Genomic DNA, 17,788 nt, shown 5'->3' on the forward strand with positions numbered 1-17,788 from the left:
TGGGTTTTGCTTTAATGCGAAACGTAATTAACCCGGAAAAAAGAGCCGCGAGAGACAAGAGAGAAGGAGGGGTGGGGGTGGTGGGCAGACGAGCGACAGGAGCGGGAGGCACCGAGAGTTTGGCAGCGAGATAAAGAAATCCCCCGAGAGCGACGGCCGGGCCGGCCGGAGTGGCACGTTCCACCCCGATGTAACCCATCCTGCCCGAGCCCCGGCCGCCGCACGGCGGGGTAAGTGGGGCGCCCTCGCGGGTCGGGGAGCCGGGAAGGGCAGAGGGGCGCGCTGGGGATGGCGAGGCGGGGGAGCAGGGGAACGCGGGCGGGGGCTGGGTGCGCCTGCCCTGGTGGCTGACGGCGTAGGGGAAGGTCGCGGTGGCCCGTGGGCGCCTCTGGTAGCCCCCGGGAAATCCCGGAGGGCAGCCCCTCCTCCATTTTTCTGGAGCGTCCGGGGTGGCCAAGGTCGCCACCGCCAGGGGTCGGGCTGCGGGGGTGGGGCCGCGGGAAGGGGGGGCGGGTGTTCTGCTGAGCTGCATTTTCTCACGTTTGCAGCGGCGAAACTTCTCTGCGGGTTCTGGCGCTGGAGCACCGGCCTCGCAGCGACTGCCCGGGCTGCGGGTGGGGAAGGAGAGCGGAGAACGTCCCAGGCAAGTCCCGTGGGCTCGGACTGGGCCAAGGAGCCTCATTTTTCTCTTTCCCTATTACCTTATTACGTGACAGGCCTACAGTGCTCCCCAAGGAGAGCCCTTCATTTCCACTGGGTCCAGCTCAAGCCCTCGGGCTTCTGGAACTCCAGGCTGTGGGGGTAACTTGAAGGAAAAGTGTCTTAAGATCCAAGTTCGGTGCCAGATTGGGAAAGCACCCTCGAGAGAGTTGTCTCTGCCTCTCACTAACTTCTTCCTCACCTTACACGCTTCCGTTTTCTGCTCTAGTTCTGAAGACTGTTACTTCATTAAATTAACAACAAAAAATTACCCCCCCCCCAAAGAACAGAAGAAGGAGGAGGGGGAAAAAAGAGGCCGTGCAGGAAGGAAAATGTACTGGCACCTCCAGACAGAGGCGCGCCAGGGCCACCTCCAGTTGGGCCTTGCATCTCCTTCCCCAGGCCAGCCCTCCCCCCACACCCCCAGCCTTTTGCCTGAAAGTTTCCTTCCTTCTTAGTGAGTGTGGGTTCAAGCTGAATCTTCCCCTTCTAACTCCGTCTCCCGTTCCTCCTTTTTCTTTCTTTAGGACTCCAAATGGGGTTTTTCAGAGGAGCGTAAACAGCAGAAAAGAGGGAGGGGAAAGAAAGCATTTTACCAGGACGCCAGCTGTGGCTCTTGGAGGCACCTCAGCCCGCTGAGAGGTGGTTTGCACTGGGGCTGAAGTTCCAAAATTGTACTCATGTTCTTAATATATCTAAGTCAGCCCCCTTTAACTTCCTTTCTGGAGCGTCATCGTTTTTTCTTTGTTTGGTGTCAAAGCTTTCAGAAACTGTAAAGCCAAAAGTCTTGAAAGAATAGAAGTGTTTGTGTTCTGTTTCATGGTCATGTTCCATTGACATTTAATGGATAGTAAGGATATGAAAGGCAGTGAGGAGCTAAACCCAGCCTCTGTCTTCAGGGAGCTTACAGTCTGATGGAGGTCAAAGGCAGTACATGAGGGCCTAAAATAGAGATCCCGCATGCTTTGAGAAACCAGAGGAGGCTTTTTGAAAAGCATCCTCATTCCAGATATTTGTCTTCTCCATGTGTGCCAGTGGCAATGACTTTTGCCATAACAGAGTCTAGCTTGTAGTTTAGACACTATCGGCAGCCAAATGTATGACATCTCCTGGGTGCTAAGCAAAGTGTTTGTTGAATGAATGAATGAATGAATGAATGAGTGGCTGCAGGTACATGAATTGCTTGCCCCTGTCCAGTTGGAAGGGAAAAGAACAGTGTGGCAGTACCTCAGTCCTGTAGAGATTTGGTTCACCAGGCTGGTGCATGTGGATGTTGCCTTTTGACCTTGTCTCCTATTTGTAAGCGTCACTTACTTTCTCCGGGATGTCTGTGGCGCCCCAGGTGGTGTTCCAGCTACTTAACGGTGGGAGCCTTGCTCACCTCACAGATGAGGGTAATCACCTAGGTATTGATTTGTAAACCAGCTGCTCCTTGGTAGAGAGTTTGCAAGCCTGTCTTTTCCCTCGTCGGTGCTTGCTTCTCTCTTCTGTATAAGGAAGTAGGGCCTGCGTGTCCCATCTTGTCATCCTAGTGAGCTGAACCATATTGCATTCGGTATTTTACCAACCTTAAAATAAATCCTGGAGACATGCAGATTTTGGTTGGTGCCTACCTAGAGAGAGATTCTGCAAAAGTGGGACGGGAGAAGTATTAGTTCTATCTAAGCCCTCCTGCTTGCTTGCTGGGTGTTTGCTGAAAGTGCTGGAACGCTGTGAAGTAGCTCTGAACAGCGGGAGCATGGTCTTCATTGTGTGCGTCAGCTGGCACTTCATTGATTTCCGGTCTTCATGAGGCTAGTGGACAGGTAGGGGGGTGCCCCTGTCAAATGGCTGGGGGTGCCTCACATTAGATCTTGCTGTGCGCCACAGAACAGTAAATACTTGTTCTGATTCACTGAAGTTACTGTGGCTTACTCTGGCCCGTATAGTCCCGGCGCTTGGAAAAGAGGGTCTGGGTGCTGGACTTCCCCACCTCTTCTTTTTCCCATGAGCAGTCTGGGTCGCCTTGCTTTCAGTTTTCCATCTGTCTTAGTGAGCTGGATAGGACTCCTGCAATCTAATCTGTTAGGCGTTGGAAAGGAAGGAAGCAGAGCAAATATTATAGTGTGACAGCCTATGGGGAGAGAAGAATCCTAGCCCTGCCCAGTAGAAGCCCATCACTGAGCCCGGGAACTGGACAGGGTGGGGAGACAGGGCAGCTGAGAGGTGGGAGGGATGGGGTCCCTTCCTTCCTGTTCTCTGGAGGCTTGTGTTTGGTGCAGCAGGACTATAACTGGAAGACTTCATTGGCCTTTATTCTGAATCTTAGGTTGCTCCTCTCTCCCCTCCCCTGGCCTCTGCTGTGAAGCCCATCCAACCTTTTAGCCTTTATAATTTATCTCCTTTGTGAAAGCCCCTTCTCTATTGACTGAAGTGACTTGCAGAGGATTAAAAGCTGAATCGAGCTCTTTCACTGTGGAGGTCACAGGCTGCTGAGGCAGGAGCTCCTCACACTGCCCACTGTGGGCAAAGGGCTTTCAGCATTGGGCCTGTGGTGTGCTTTTCTGTCCACAAAGGCCGGCAGCTGAGATAAAGAGGGTGGGAAGCTAGGTCCTCTTGTCCTCACCTCTTGAGAAACACTGTAGTCAAAGGCCAGGATTTGCTATCCCATCAGCTAGGACTTAAATTTGGCCATCCACTTGCAAAAGGCTCTCTCTCCCCCATTGTGATGCTTCCGTGGGCGGATGGTGGGGGGGGGGGGGCAGGCCGGAGACCCTTCCCTGGAACCTAATCTTCCAGCTTGGGTTCTATTAACTTTTAGGGTAGCCTAGCCAAGATGGAGTCTGTGGATCTCTTGGATTATTTTTTAAATTCTCCTGGAGAATTTTGGAGATGTAAAATATGATGGTTCTTGGAGTAGAGGGAAGAGCAAGGGAGATTTATGCCTTTCTTTGTGGGGGATCCCAGTGCTACAGCCTTTCTCTTGACATTTGCTTGTTGATATTGAAGGGGGAGAGACAGCCCGTGCAGCTGCCTGCCCTGTAATAAGCAGCTTTGCGGTAGTAATGGTAACCGTATACTACTTGTTAAGCACTTCACACACACACACACACACACACACACACACACACACACACATCATAACAACATTTACGCGGTGCTTACTCTTTACCAGAACTCCTGTTGAGCACTTTTCACACATTATTTTATTTAGTCTTCACGGCCACCTTTGAAGTAGGTAAAGCAATTCTCTCCATTTTGCAGATAAGTTCAGCGGAGTCTGTCTGACTCTAAATTTGTCTGACTCTAAAATATATGCTCTTTCACTTCACTCTCCCACATCGGTGGGTAACTGAAATCAGCACGCCCTTTTTGATGGTCACCTTCGTGCAAGAGTTTAGTCAAATGCACTTGTACTGGTGGCTGTCACCTGCACATCCTCTTGGCCCCTCCTCCTCCCCACCTTCTTTTTAGACCGACAGGCTGAGGCCATTAGGTTTCCCCTGGCACTTTGCAAAAAGGCTAGGAAATAGAAGTAATGATGTTAGCTTTTCATTTTTCTACTGCCCGTGTTTTAGCGGGTCAAGTTTTAAATGAAGATTTTAGCTCTGGATTCCTGTTAGGAAACCCTGCAGTGGAAACTGAATTGCATCTTTTAAGGGGGGGGGGGGCGGGCAGAGGGAACTGCCACAATTCTGAAAGTTGGAAATCTCTGTTTTTATTGGCTAATGTATAAACCAGGTGTGGCCGCTCACCTACCTGGGCCTGTGCTCTCTGGTGGAGGCTTGGGCCACAGGCAGGCGTTGGCTTCCTACTAGCTCCAATAGCCACATTTTCTCTGACCACAGTTGAAGCTGCTGTTAAAAGATGTCATGGCTGTTTAAAATATTTTTTTGTTGCTTTTGGCATCTTGATCGTCCTGTATCAATGTTCAGTTTCTCCGGCCTTTTCTGTGAAAATTTCCCCCTTAAACATTCCTTCTTGAGTGTCTTTGGCTCTCACCTCAAAGTTAAAGGGTCCAGGAGGGTTTGGGCTGTCCATGTCACGTGGGCACGTTTTCTTAACCCTACCCCTCCTTTGCTGTGGATGTTTGCATTTCTCATTGGGCACTTCCGTTGGGAACATGCTCTCGGTACATTCCCTTCTCTCTCCCATTACTTTCCTGCCTTCAGACTATTTGGAATTTGTGCTGAGGACATGTTCAAACCGCAGTGATAGTATACCAAGAGGAGATAGAGGCTCCCACACTTCCTAAGTTATAATCCTTGGTTCTTTCCCAGAGGTGTTTTGCAATAGCCCTGCTTGTGTCTTGCTGTTATTGTGGTTTTTACCTGGCCCTTGGCATTGGTGCAGCTGTGCAGGACACGCTCGTGTGTGCTGCAGATTTAAACGTAGGTGAGCTCTGTTCTGATGGCCCACGCGGGTTCTAATGACCGCGGAGTGACTGCTCTTAACCTCCACACCCTGGTTCCTGCCTGTCGTGTTACAGTCCCCTGAGACCTCTGATGTCATTTCCCGATAAACTTTCTCCTGTCGAAGTTTAGCAATTTCCTGTTGGTGTCCCTCTCACTCACCTCGGACGCTGCCGTCTCCAGCTTCTGCCCTAGCTTCTGTCCTGTCTCCAGACAAGAGATGTTCTACTGCATGCCCCCCTGCATATTGAGAAACACCTTCCTGACTTTTTCGGGAGCAAAATCCCTGAAATTTCCCTGTCCTGCCAATGCAAAGTAATGTGAAAGAAAAATCTCAAAATTTAAAAAAGGAATTGTTTTATTTTTTCATATTTGATTTTTTTTCATGTTTGAACTGTCAGAGGTCGTTTCATAATAAGGTCAATACCATTTGAGGTTTTTATCTCTATTATTACTTTCCGTGCCTTTTATCTCCTTCAGAGGTGTCAGGATGGCCAAGCAGGGGAATCTCCCTTATTTCACTCTACTTTTTCCTGTATCTCCAAACTGCACTAGCGATCTTAAAAATAGGATATCCAACAGAGCAACTTACTGCTTTAATGATGTAATAGCCCTATAGCTTTTTTAAAAGTTCTTTTTAAAGTTTATTTACTTATTTGAGAGAGAATGGGGAAGGGGCAGAGAGAGAGGGAGAGAGAGAATCCCAAGCAGGTGCTGCAGTGATAGTGCGGAGCCTGACGTGGGGCTCAGTCTCAGTAACCAGGAGATCATGACCTGAGTTGAAGTCAAGAGTCGGATGCTTAACTGACTGAGCCACCCAGGCGACCCTATACCTTTTCTTTTAAAAATAAATCTATTTATCTGTCTCTTCATTTGTCTATTCAGCCATTTATTTTAAAAATGTCAGCCCTGTCTCCTAAGTCTCAAGAAGGAAAATTCCACTAGGGGTCTTTGTCAGGGTTCCTTCTTCATTTTCCCAGAGCACTGGGCACGGTGTGGCTTAGGTGCTGTAGCAGTAGAGGAATATAAGTGTTGATGTGGGTGTGAATATTGAGTTGGCTTTAAGGACAGGGGCTTCTCTTATGAAGACCAGAGAGTAAGGAACCAAACCTGCAGGGGAAGGAAGGACCCTCTCTAAGAGGATGTTGCACTAGTAGGTAAGAAACCCAAACCCAGCTAGTTTGGAGAGTGCCAAAGCCCTCTGGGTAGGTACCTGGCTCTTGGGCAATTTTGATGGATAGTGCTTTATTAGATTTAATACTTCGGGGCACCAAATGGTTTGGTTAGTGTGACTCTTGATCTCAGGGTCACGAGTTTAAGCCCCATGTTGGGTGTAGAGTTTACTTAAAAAAAAAAGTTTGAAACCTCAAAAAGTCCCAAGAGAGCTATAATTGAGGCAAGATTTTGCTTGTTTGTGGAATCTGGAGACTTGACAAACTTATTCTCAGCTTTAGAATTTATACACTGGGGTCAGGGTATGTGTAGTTAAATAGCGTTCCTACCTGCTGAATAAAGGAGCACACATACTCTGTAGAATATTTGGAAGATTTGGAAAATATACAGAAGTAAATAAAATTCACCCATAATCCATAGATAAAAACTGCCAATATTTTGATGTCTACATGTCAGTCTTTTTCTATCCGAATATAGAAACACAAAAATAATATTTAGGGGTTTGAGGTTATATTCTTTTTTTTTTCAAGATTATTTATTTATTTATTTTGAGAGAGAGAGAGAGTGTGTGAGTGGGGGAGGTGCAGAGAGAGAGGGAGAATCTCAAGCAGGCTCTGTCCTGACTGTGCGGGGCTCAACCTCACAAAACTGTGAGATCATGACCTGAGCCAAAATCAAGAGTCAGATGCTCAACCAGCTGAGCCACCTAAACACCCTGAGATCATACTCTAAGTCATATTATATGTTTTAAAAATTTATGGTGTAATGAGTTTCTCCCTAATTCATTTAAAATTCTTTGGAAACAGTTTTTTTTTTTTTACCGATTGTGTAACATTTCCTTATACAAATTTCCCATAATTTATTTAATTACCCCCTAATTACTGGGACATTCAGGGCATTTTCAACTCGTTGTTATTAGGAATTCTATTGCAGCTGCCATTTTAAAAATTTTACTCTTTTTTTAATGTTTATTTTTAAATTTAAATAGATGTTTATTTATTTTTGAGAGAGAGAGGCAGAGTGAGTAGGGGCGAGGCAGAAAGAGAGGGAGACACAGGATCTGAAGCAGCCTCCAGGCTCTGAGCTGTCAGCACAGAGCCCTATAAGGGGCTCGAACTCAAACCATGAGATCATAACCCGAGCTGAAGTCAGATGCTTAACCAACTGAGCCACCAGGTGCCCCAAAATTTTAATCTTTATTTTCATCTATATTATTTACTTGAATCCACTCCTAGAAGTAGATGGGGCGCTTGGGTGGCTCAGTCGGTTGGGCTTCCGACTTCGGCTCAGGTCAGATCTCACATTCGTGGGTTCAAGCCCCGTGTCAGGCTCTGTGCTGACAGCTAGCTCAGAGCCTGGAGCCTGCTTCTGGTTCTGTGTCTCCTTCTCTCTCTGCCCCTCCCCCTCTCATGCTCTATCTCTCTCTGTATCAAAAATAAATAAAACATTAAAAAAAAGTTAAAAAAAAAAAGAAGTAGAATTACTGGGTCAAAGGGTCTAAACATATTTAGCTCTTTTGTTACATAATGCCAAATTACTTTCCACAAAAGTGCATGCTCCTGTCTGTCCTGGGTGTATAAGAACCCTAAGAAATCTTTCCAAGTAGATGACATTTGTTTCCAGCAGCAATCTTCTCTTCACAGTCTTAACCTGCTAGTGCTTCTGTCTCCCATTAGTTCATGTTCTTTTTCAGTAGGGTCTTGGTCACAGCTGTTTCTTATTTTAATCAGCCTGATAAAGTTGTCAGTTGCCTCAATTCATAGGGGACAGTTTTAGTCTTTGATTAAACATTCTCCAGCAATGGAAACTAAGACACTGAAATGGGCAGTCAAGGAGGTATTTTATTTATTTTTTTTTCCATTTTTTAAATTTATTTTTGAGAGACAGAGAGAGATAGCACGAGCAGGGGAGGGTCAGAGGGAGAGGGAGACACAGAATCTGTAACAGGCTCCAGGCTCTGAGCTGTCAGCACAGAGCCTGACTCGAGGCTCGAACCCACAAGCCGTGAGATCGTGACTGAGCCACCCAGGCACCCTGTCAAGGAGATATTTTAGACATATCTCCCAGTGCCCTTTACCTCATTTGAAGGGAGAAAGCCCTTGAATCTTCTAATGATCTTCATCTGGTCAACTGCAAATACTGGCCAGCAATCTTGATTTAATTCACATTTAACCCATTTTCTGTTGCTGATCAATGGGTAACTCCATGCAAATTCACTTTTTGCTCAGTTTTGCTTTTACCACCAATTAAATATTTAACATATTTTCAAGTACAGTGCATACTTAGGAACTTATATACTGAAGAAATCTGGATCATATAAAACTTTCCTCTGTTCTTTTTTTTTAAACATTTATTTATTTCTTGGGGGGGTGGGGAACGTCAGAGAGAGATGTAGAGAGAGAATTCCAAGCAGTCTCTGCACTGTCAGTGCTGAGCCCGACATGGGCTTGAACTCATGCGCTGTGAGATCATCACCTGAGCCAAAATCAAGAGTTGGATGCTTAACCGAGTGAGTCACCCGGGCGCCCCAGCCTCTTTTCTATTTTACTTTTCATTAAAATGCATTATTCAGTTATTTGGTTTATGAGAGGCCATATTTTGGCTTGGTTTAATTGTGTGTGTGTGTGTGACAGAGAGAGAGAGAGAGAGAGAGTGAGAGAGGACACACTATTGTATGTACATGTAATTTTGATTTGCATTTAACAAAGGAAGATGAAGCAGGAAGCAAACATGAAAAAAACGTTCAGCCTCACTAGGCATCATATAATTAAAACTAGCAACATTTTAAAATGAGAACATTCAGTGTATATAAGATTCTAGAGATGGTAACAATATATTGCTGACTGCAATGTGAACATACAAAATATTTTTAGGAGGCAGTTTAGTAATAGGTCCCAAGAATTAATTGTAAAAGATCATTACGTTTTACATTACCTCTGACTTAGTCATATTATTGCTTGGAATTTATGTAAGCTGTTTCCATGTAAAAGAAGAAACAAAGCATGAAAATAAGAATTTTAACATTATTTATATAGTGAAAAATTGAGTATGATCTGTCTAATCATAGAGAAAATGGTTAAGTAAATTATAGTAAGTGCAGTTCAGTAATGTTATGCAATCATTAAAAGCAATGGTTATAAAGACTATGTAGTAATGTGGAACATGTTTATGATATAATTTAGAAATTTAAAAAGGCCAATTATGTGGATGGGGCATGCAAAAGCTTGCAAAAGTGAAAATGGTTGGCCAGAGTGAATTTTTTAAAAATCCAGCATTGTTATGCTGTGACTTTTGCACCAAAAGTTGGAAAATTCTAGGGAGGTTTGACATGCTTTGGAAAGAGGCTGCTGAGTGGGATGGAATTCAGGTCCTTTCCTGTGCAAGGATTCCATGCTTTTTGTCACCATTGTTTTGTAAAGTCTCAGAAGATACTAGGTTTCGTTAGGCTACTAGAGCCAAGATTTAATTATGCTTCTAGGGCTAGCCCGTGGGGGGGCGGGGGCATCTCCCCAGGAGCTGGGGAGAGAGTCACTGTCACAATATGGGGCCCAGGGCATGGGTTGGGGGCAACTCCTGGGATAAAGCACTCTCTAAAACTACCTCCACCCAATAGATTTACACCAGGGAAGTTGGATTAAAATGAAATTTAAGATAACAAGTGATTTTAGAGAGTCAGAAAACAGGCTAAAACTATATAATTGGAGGAATGTTGTGAGACAGAACATTACAAACCTTTACCTTGGTCTTAGGAGGGGAATTTGGGGTGATTGTATTTATATGTGCTTCCAAGTGTTTTTCTCCCCTCATGAACCCATTAGTAGCACTTCCCTTTCTCCCTTCAGTGCCCACTTGTTGGGGCTGGGCATGGGATGGCAGAGATCATTCTATTAGGGGGGGTCTTTCCAGGAAAATGAGGAGGAGCCAGGGGGACTTGGAAGATAGTGGTGGCAGGTTGAAGATCAGGGAGAAGGGATTGGGGGTTGGGAGTTGCAGGCTCCCTGTGCCAAACCTTAGCTGCTCTTCTGACAAAGGATTTACAAATGATGTCAGAATGAACAGAGGATGGGGGGTTAGGACCTCAGGTTTGTGCCTGGTGCGCCATCTTGTGAGTGAGTTGCCTCTGTGTGGATCGGCTAGTCATAACAGCGTTTACACGTGATGCTTGCTTCTCCTCAGCCCATCGTTTCTCCTCACCACCCACATTCTTGATGAGCTCTGTGACTCAGCTGCTTCCCAGGACATCTGAACAGCTTTTTTTCCGGCGATAGAACCATAGCCAGGAGACATAACCAGAATCCTTTTTGTTATCCTTCCTTTTGGCACATGAGGATTCTCTCCCACTCATGGATCATGTCAATGGGAAGCCCCTCAACAAAAGTAGACTGTTGGAGGGTTGTAGAAAGAGTGCCTTCTCTAGCTTGTGACCTGAGAAAAAGGCTGGCACTGATGAATCCTGTAGGCTGAAAAGGGAACATTTGAAAGCCAGCATGAGGTTGGATGCTGTGTTTACCAACTGGGGCTAAAGACAGTCAGCTTGGTTACCCCACTGCAGTTTATAAGCTTTCTCTCAGAGATGTCCCACGAGTGGCAACAATCCTGAACCCCCTGGAAATTTTATCTCTGTGGCCGGGCTGGCAGCAAGGGAATGTACCTAATTTTCATGGGGGGATGGGCGAGTTCCCTCATCCTGACTGGGCAGCTCTGCATGGGATGCCCTAGCCTTTCTGCATAGGACTTTGATTTCCCCTGATTCTCTGGGAGGTGGGGAGCTGCATCCTGTCTCAGGGGTGTGCTCCTTCCCAGCCAGCACTGCCTCCCGTCTTTGACCCAGTGTCTTCTAGAAGACTTGAAATTCCTCCCCTGATGCTTGTTGCTGACACTTGGCTCAAGCCCATCTCTTCCCCTTTGCTGACCTCACACTTGCCCTGCTGTGAAACGGGAGCCGGGGCGGAGGCTCAGCTCAGGAAGCACTGGGAAGCAGGGGTCTGTCTGCAGGTGCTGGAGCCAGACTGATGCTCCTTCCACTTCTCCGCTCCCTCTGTTCTGCTGCTTCCTTCTCCTCCACCATCTTTGAAAACCCCCTCTTTTCACTTTTTATCTTTTCCTCACTCTCCCTTTCCTCCCTTTTAGCTGTGCTGCTTCATCTTTGTCTTGTTTCTCTGCCTGCTGTACTCTTGTTCCCCATCATTACCCAGCAAGTAGCCATTGGGCCCCCTGTTGTCTGTCCCCATTGGGAATCTGGGCTGATCTTAACCTGTAATCAAGGATTTATTGTTCATTGGTATCCTTGTGTGTGTGTGGGGGGGGTGAGGGCACTTTCTTCTTGGGGCAGCCTTTCCACACTGCAGGGCCCCCTGTGGGGCTGGGGGAGAGCGGACCACACCACCAGAAGCTACCCTTTGAATGAGCCTAATCTTGTGGGAATGTGGGACTGGCCTGCCCTGGAGACACTATGGGCGTGGCATCTCGGTGGCTTACTTGCTGACCCAGTGTTGTGGTGCAGGCATGGCCGGAAGCCAGCCAGCTCACCACTTTGCTTAGGGCCCTGGTGGGCTTGGGTCTGAGTGAGTTTTGCTTGTGGGAGCCAAGCTGGACCCAGTGGTGCGTGGGGTCTGTCCTCGGAAGTCAGAACGTCACTTGGTGTTTTCTGGCCCTTGCATTCCACCTGTGCGTCCGGGTTGGGTGTAGCTGCTTGTTGGAAGGTGCTCATCCTCTTTGGGGAGGAGAATAGAGTTCCTGCCCTTTTGCTTGGCTCTTCGGAGACTCAGAAGGAAATTACAAGGAGAAAGGAGGCCAGCTTGAAGGAGAAGCTGGTCTCCCATTATCAGAAACCCTGTTGGAGGCCGTGAAAGTATTCATTGGTTGGAGCCTTCTTCTGACTCCTCATTCTCTCAGTCCCAGGCGGCCCTTGGGGACCAGCAGAATGAAGTAAGTGAAGCTGAGGGATGTAGCCCTGCCACAAGGCCCCACGAGCCCTTCCAATTTAACTCCTTAGTACCTCCCTGGAGCTGGAGGGTTTGCTCTTTGTGGCTGCATTCCTGGCAAAGTTTTATGTAGGTATTTGAATTGGAGTATAAATTCTTTGAGTTTCATTATATATAAAATTGGGTTATGATCTATTTTACGAGACCTTTATAAAGGGTCATAATACTACCTAGTGTTCATAAAATGCTTAATGTGAGCTGGGCACTTAGTTCTCACCAAAATCTTATGAGGTGTAGGTACTACTATTATTCACATTTTACAGGTGGAGAAACTGAGGTACAGAAGGATAAAATAGTTTGTCGTCACATAATTAATAAGTGGCTAAACCTGGAGTTTGAACCCAGGCACCTGACCCAAAGTCTAGGCTTATATCCTCTTCTTAGGTGTAAAGTTGCATCTGGCTCTGCTCGGCACACAGTGGCCCCTCAGGAAACTTACTTAGTACATGTTAATGTATTTCGATGACACTTACGGAACAGAATTGATAGAGGTTTCCAGGTCTGGTTGGGGTGGAACCTTTGGTGCTCTGGGGAAGGAGACTGATGGGAGGGCTGACGGGAAAGAGGCTGATGGGTGGAAGCCCACCTTCTTGCAAAGGTGAGTCAAGCCACAGTGGAGGTCCTCCAGGTCCTGAGGCAGGATCTCATTCGCCTTCCTCATCAGCACCTCCCTTCTTCCTGCCATGCAGGGTGATGTGAGCAAAGCCCAGGAATGCCTTATGTGGATCGACAGAACCGAATCTGTGGGTTTCTGGACATCGAGGAGAATGAGAACAGCGGCAAGTTTCTGCGGAGGTACTTTATTCTGGACACCCAGGCCAACTGCCTTCTCTGGTACATGGACAACCCCCAGGTGAGAGGCTGCACGGGAAGCTGGCTGGCTGCCCATCCTTGACTGGGAGGAATGCACATGGGATTAGCCTCAAACGCTTCATCTCCTGTGGGCAGCATCACACTGGTAGTCAGTAGGGAGTGAAACTCCCCAGCATGCGCACACACACACACACACACACACACACACACACACACACACACACAGAGTTATCCCAGATATTAGTTTGAGGGAAAAGAAGTTCATCTGTCCTGACCCTGGGGATCTGGTATCTTTTCTTACACTCGGGAATTTAACACTTGAGAAGTCCGGGAGGCTGGCCTGCTTGTTCCAGTCTCCGAGGCATGGCTTACTTTCTTTCACCTCCCTTGTTGTGGCTGTGGCCTCGTGGCCACTCCCATTCTTCCAGTCTGGGGCCCCTCCCTGGCAGAGAATGTGGCCTGGTGCCCTGAGCTCAACAAATGTTGGGCTTCTTTGGTTTCCTGCATCAGGGAGTCGTAGGATCCTGGGTTGGAGGTGACTTTGGTGGTCACCTAGTTTTGCTTCTTCATGCTAACAGATGAGAAACTGAGTCTCAGACATTGGGATTGACTTCGTCAAGGACATGGCCAGAATTAGGTGACCTGCCTAGCGTTTTGTGGCAGTGAGGCACAAAGATAGGGTCCCCTTCTTTTCATTGCTGGGCTTGGGAACCCCTGGTGTTGTCACTGGTATGAGAAAAAGTCTCAAGTCTTTTTATTTCTGGAGTTGTGAGTGCTGCTGGCTCCTTCTTTCCCATTGCCCTGGAACAATGCAAGTTTGGTGGAATGAGGCCCCAAAGATTGGCATGGCCCCTGAATGTCAAGTTCATGGGTCACAGCCATGTTGTGGCAGGGAGGAGTGTTGGGCTGAGATCTGGCTCTGGTTCAGAGACTTGGGAAGGGGAAGTCTGAATGTTAGGAGATGTATTAAGATGTTAAGCTGTGTAGTGGAAAAAGATTACTGTGAATCTCTATTATCCAGGAACTAACCTTCTAGAGGCCTTTGGCATTTGCCGTCTGGATTTGATGGCTGAAAGAACATGCTATAGGTACAGAAAACATAGTCTGGTTGGCTGCTGCTAGTCACCTTCTCCAGAAAAGACTTAAACCCTAAATAGAACTGTGCCCTAGGTGTCACCCCACATCCTTGATAACCCTTCTGTTGATCACTTTCATTTAAGATGCTTAGTGGGCAGAATGAACCCTATGGACACTTCCATCCTTGACGTGGCCTCTTATAGTGTGTTGGTCTTGGGTTTGCCTTCTGGCCCTACTCTGTCATTTTCCCTACCTTGACTCTGTACAGGTGCCCATAGCTGGGTCAACAGAGTGACTGCAAAAGGAAGTAGCATTGTTGGAGGAGCTTGGGATCAAGTCTTTGTTGCTGGTAGACTTGGCCCCTGGCATGCCAGGGGTGAGCTCAGGGTGACTCATGGTCTCTGGGTCTTATCATTCCCTTTCTCTTTTTTTCTCTCTGTGTACCTTCTCTGACTCACCTATCATATTAGCTAAGGTAATTCAAAAGAATTTTTGTCCTGACCTACCTGCTTACCACCATGCTTCCTGCTAGGAGTGTTCTTAATGCAGATTCACTTGCTTGGGGGAATCCTGACTAACTGTTGCCAGCTACCGCCCCTGAGAGCCAGATCCTCCTTCATATCCTGGACCATAGACGGAGAGCCTTGCTGTCAGTGGCAGATCACACAGGGCCACATTATCACCATCTCAGATTTCAGATGTTGCCAGTTGTCGGGATTCCCCTTGCTCTGTCCTGCCCACCAATTTTCTGTTCCTTGGTTCCAGAGCCCACACTAACCTTGAATGCTCTGCCACGTGCTGCCTTACGGGGATCGCTGGGCTTAACCCTCCTCTGCCGAGGGCAGCCTCTTACACTTCCCTGCTGACTGAGCTCTCGGATGCACTTTGTGCTAGAGCCTTCTTTGAGTTTGAGTTACCAAATAGAACTTGTGGTCACTGCTGGGGAGTCTTTACAGTTTCCCTGGAAGCAGAGATTTCAGCTGGCCTGGCATATGCCTAAAAAAGCAGAGTCTTGCTGTTGACACAGTTCAGAACAATAGTTTAGAACATTTTCCTCTTTCAGCTGTTGGCTTAGCTCATCATTGTGTTAATGGCCAAATAGCCATTCTAGGTTTGAGAGTGGATAAGGTGTAAAATAGTATTAGTGAACATTTATTACTGTGTGGCAAGCACTGTTCTAAGACTCCATGGGCTTTTCATTTCATTCTGACAAGTCTAATTGGTAGGTATTATTGTCCTCATTGTACAGGTGAGGCGGGTGAGGCAGAGAGGGGAAAAATTTGCCCATGGTTATGTAATGAAGAGAGTGTCAGAGCCAGGATTCCGGCCCTGGCAGTCTGACTCCAGTTCCCCTGCCTCTGTTGCTGATAATGAGACCATCATCGTACTGTTGCTTATGGGGAAGGAAACCTTTCAGAAGTAGTCCCTGATTAAGAAAGAGAAGCCAGAGGATGCCCAGGGCTGCAGGTCCTCTGGGGTAGGGTGCTCATCTGGCTTAGGTTTTGATCCATAGTGTCCAGCATTCAATAAAGGTGTGCTCACTGAATGGAGGAGCAGATCACAGAGGGCCAAATGGAGAGGCTGTCCAAGGGGAGGCCTTTGTGGAATGCAGAGCCACCACTGCTCTCCTGGGGCTGGGCCTCCCTTGGGCCTACATGGAGTGGGAGGTCTGCAGAGGCAAACAAAACAGAGTGCCGGAAGTCAGAGAAGATGGATCAGAGACGGTCCCTAAGAGCAAATGGGGGCAGGGGTCACTGACCATCTCATTTTTATAGGGCAAAGGAGATGCCTGATGTGGTATCTTAATTAATAGGCACTGGTAAGCAGGGATTCTTATACCCTGAGTCTCTGATCTTTGCCTGATGAAGCCACTTGGTAGTAGGAGCCTGTTTTTGCTACAGCTGCTACTACTATTACTGTTATCTGTTGGTTGTGCTTACTGAGTGTGAAATGCTTTACATATATTATCTCATTAAGTCCTCCCAATAATCCTGGGACTCAGGGACTGTTACCACTCTGGACAAGGAGCAGGAAGTGTGGCGACATTGTTCAAAGTCACACAGGTGTTAAGTGTGGAGCAGGAGGTGGAGCCAGGTGTAGGCACTCCCGTGCCTGCCCTCTTCACCTGCATCCGATTCCTTCTACTGATGTCCGTGCTCAGCCCTGTGCAAGGTTCTGGGGATGATATGGGAGGTGAATTCAGTGAAGTCTTTGCCACCGGGAAGCTTCAGGTTTAGTTAGAGAAATGAAAACATCACACACAACTATAGCGCTAAAAATTTCAGTGTAGCTTTATCGATTTTTATGTTTTATATGTTTATTTTTGAGACAGAAACAGAACATGAGTGGGGGAGGGGCAGAGAGAGAGGGGGACACAGAATCCAAAGGAGGCTCCAAACTTAGCCGTCAGCACAGAGCCTGATGTGGGGCTTGAACCCGTGAACTGTGAGATCATGACCTGAGCTGAATTTGGACCCCCAACCAACTGAGCCACCCAGACCCCCCTTGGTGCAGCTTTATAACAAGATGGCACAATGTTAAGTTGAATGGCCCAGATGCCAGTAGTTTGGTTGAATGAGAAGGGGGTGCAGTTTTTTGGTGCATCTGCCCATCCAGGGAAGGTGTAGGGACTCAAGGTGAAGTCTCACATGAAAAGTTCTCAGGTCTGGGAGACAAGGTGAAGGATCAGATTCTGGCTCTGCTACTGCGTGGTTTTGTACGTTAGGTAAGGTATTTGTGCTTACTGGGCTATAGGTACTCAAGATGATCTTTAACATGGCTGTGAGCCCTTTATTTCCCGAAGGGCTAAGAATAGAGTGAGCTCCTGGAGTTTAGCAACACAACCTAACATGTACTTGCTAAATACGCCCTGTGTGTCATACGCCAGAGCGGATGCTGAGGCTCTGGCAGTGAATAGACTGAATCTTTGCCTTCATGGAGCTTATGCTGTCGGTGAGGAGATTGATGACTAAAACAAAAATGTGGCAGGGCGAATGGGGACCGCCCCTTCATGGAGGGGTGGCGGTGCTAGATCCAGATATGGAAGGGTGAGAGAGATTAAACATTACCACGAACGATTCCCATTTGTAGGGCATTTTATAGGTTTTGAAGTGTTTTCACTTACACTATCTCAGTTGGTTGTTTTTTTTTTTCAATATTTATTTTGGGGAGAGCACAAGTAGGGGAAGGACAGACCAAGGATGCAAAGAGGGCTTTGCACTGACAGGCTGACAGCAGCAAGCCTGATGTGGGCCTCGAACTCAGGAACTGTGAGATCATGACCTGAGCTGAAGTTGGAGGCTTAACCGACTAGCCACCCAGGTGCCCCTCTCATTTGATTGTTATGCACTCTGCCCTAAGCAGAGCTGAAGGGGAAGAGGAGGGTGCTCCTGTTGTAAGGGAAACAGCAGTCACTTGGCACAGAGGCTGTACCAAGGAGGAAGGTGAGCTCACCTGGTTAGGGGGGACCCCAAGACCAGGAGTCAGGCACCGAGACAAGGATTTGTGCCAAGTTCTTTCTTAAGGAATTGTTCTTCTGGAAGCTGTCAAGAGAGCTGGAAAGCAGGACAGGGAAGCAGAGGAAGCCAGATAAGGGTCTGCTAAGAAGTTGGCCAAAGGTAGGCCTCAGCCTGATGCCTGCGGGGAGGGGGG

The 17,788-nt window shown here is 47.4% G+C and overlaps 1 protein-coding gene across 2 annotated transcripts in view; it reads left to right on the plus strand.

Annotated features, from left to right (window-relative positions):
- Nucleotides 1–56: 56 nt before the first annotated feature.
- The window catches only part of PLEKHA2 (pleckstrin homology domain containing A2), a 58,459-nt gene continuing 40,727 nt past the window's right edge, over nt 57–17,788 (plus strand). Inside the window, exons 1-3 of one of the 2 annotated variants that reach the window (XM_029936269.1) lie at nt 57–230; nt 549–643; nt 12,937–13,100. In XM_029936269.1, the coding sequence (XP_029792129.1) occupies nt 12,960–13,100 (141 nt within the window). In that variant the 5' untranslated portion in view covers nt 57–230; nt 549–643; nt 12,937–12,959. The remainder of the gene's footprint in view (nt 231–548; nt 644–12,936; nt 13,101–17,788) is intronic. The other variant, XM_029936275.1, reaches the window with a different exon arrangement.

This window comes from Suricata suricatta, chromosome 1, assembly GCF_006229205.1.
Source record: "Suricata suricatta isolate VVHF042 chromosome 1, meerkat_22Aug2017_6uvM2_HiC, whole genome shotgun sequence".
Taxonomy (NCBI): Eukaryota; Metazoa; Chordata; class Mammalia; order Carnivora; family Herpestidae; genus Suricata; species Suricata suricatta.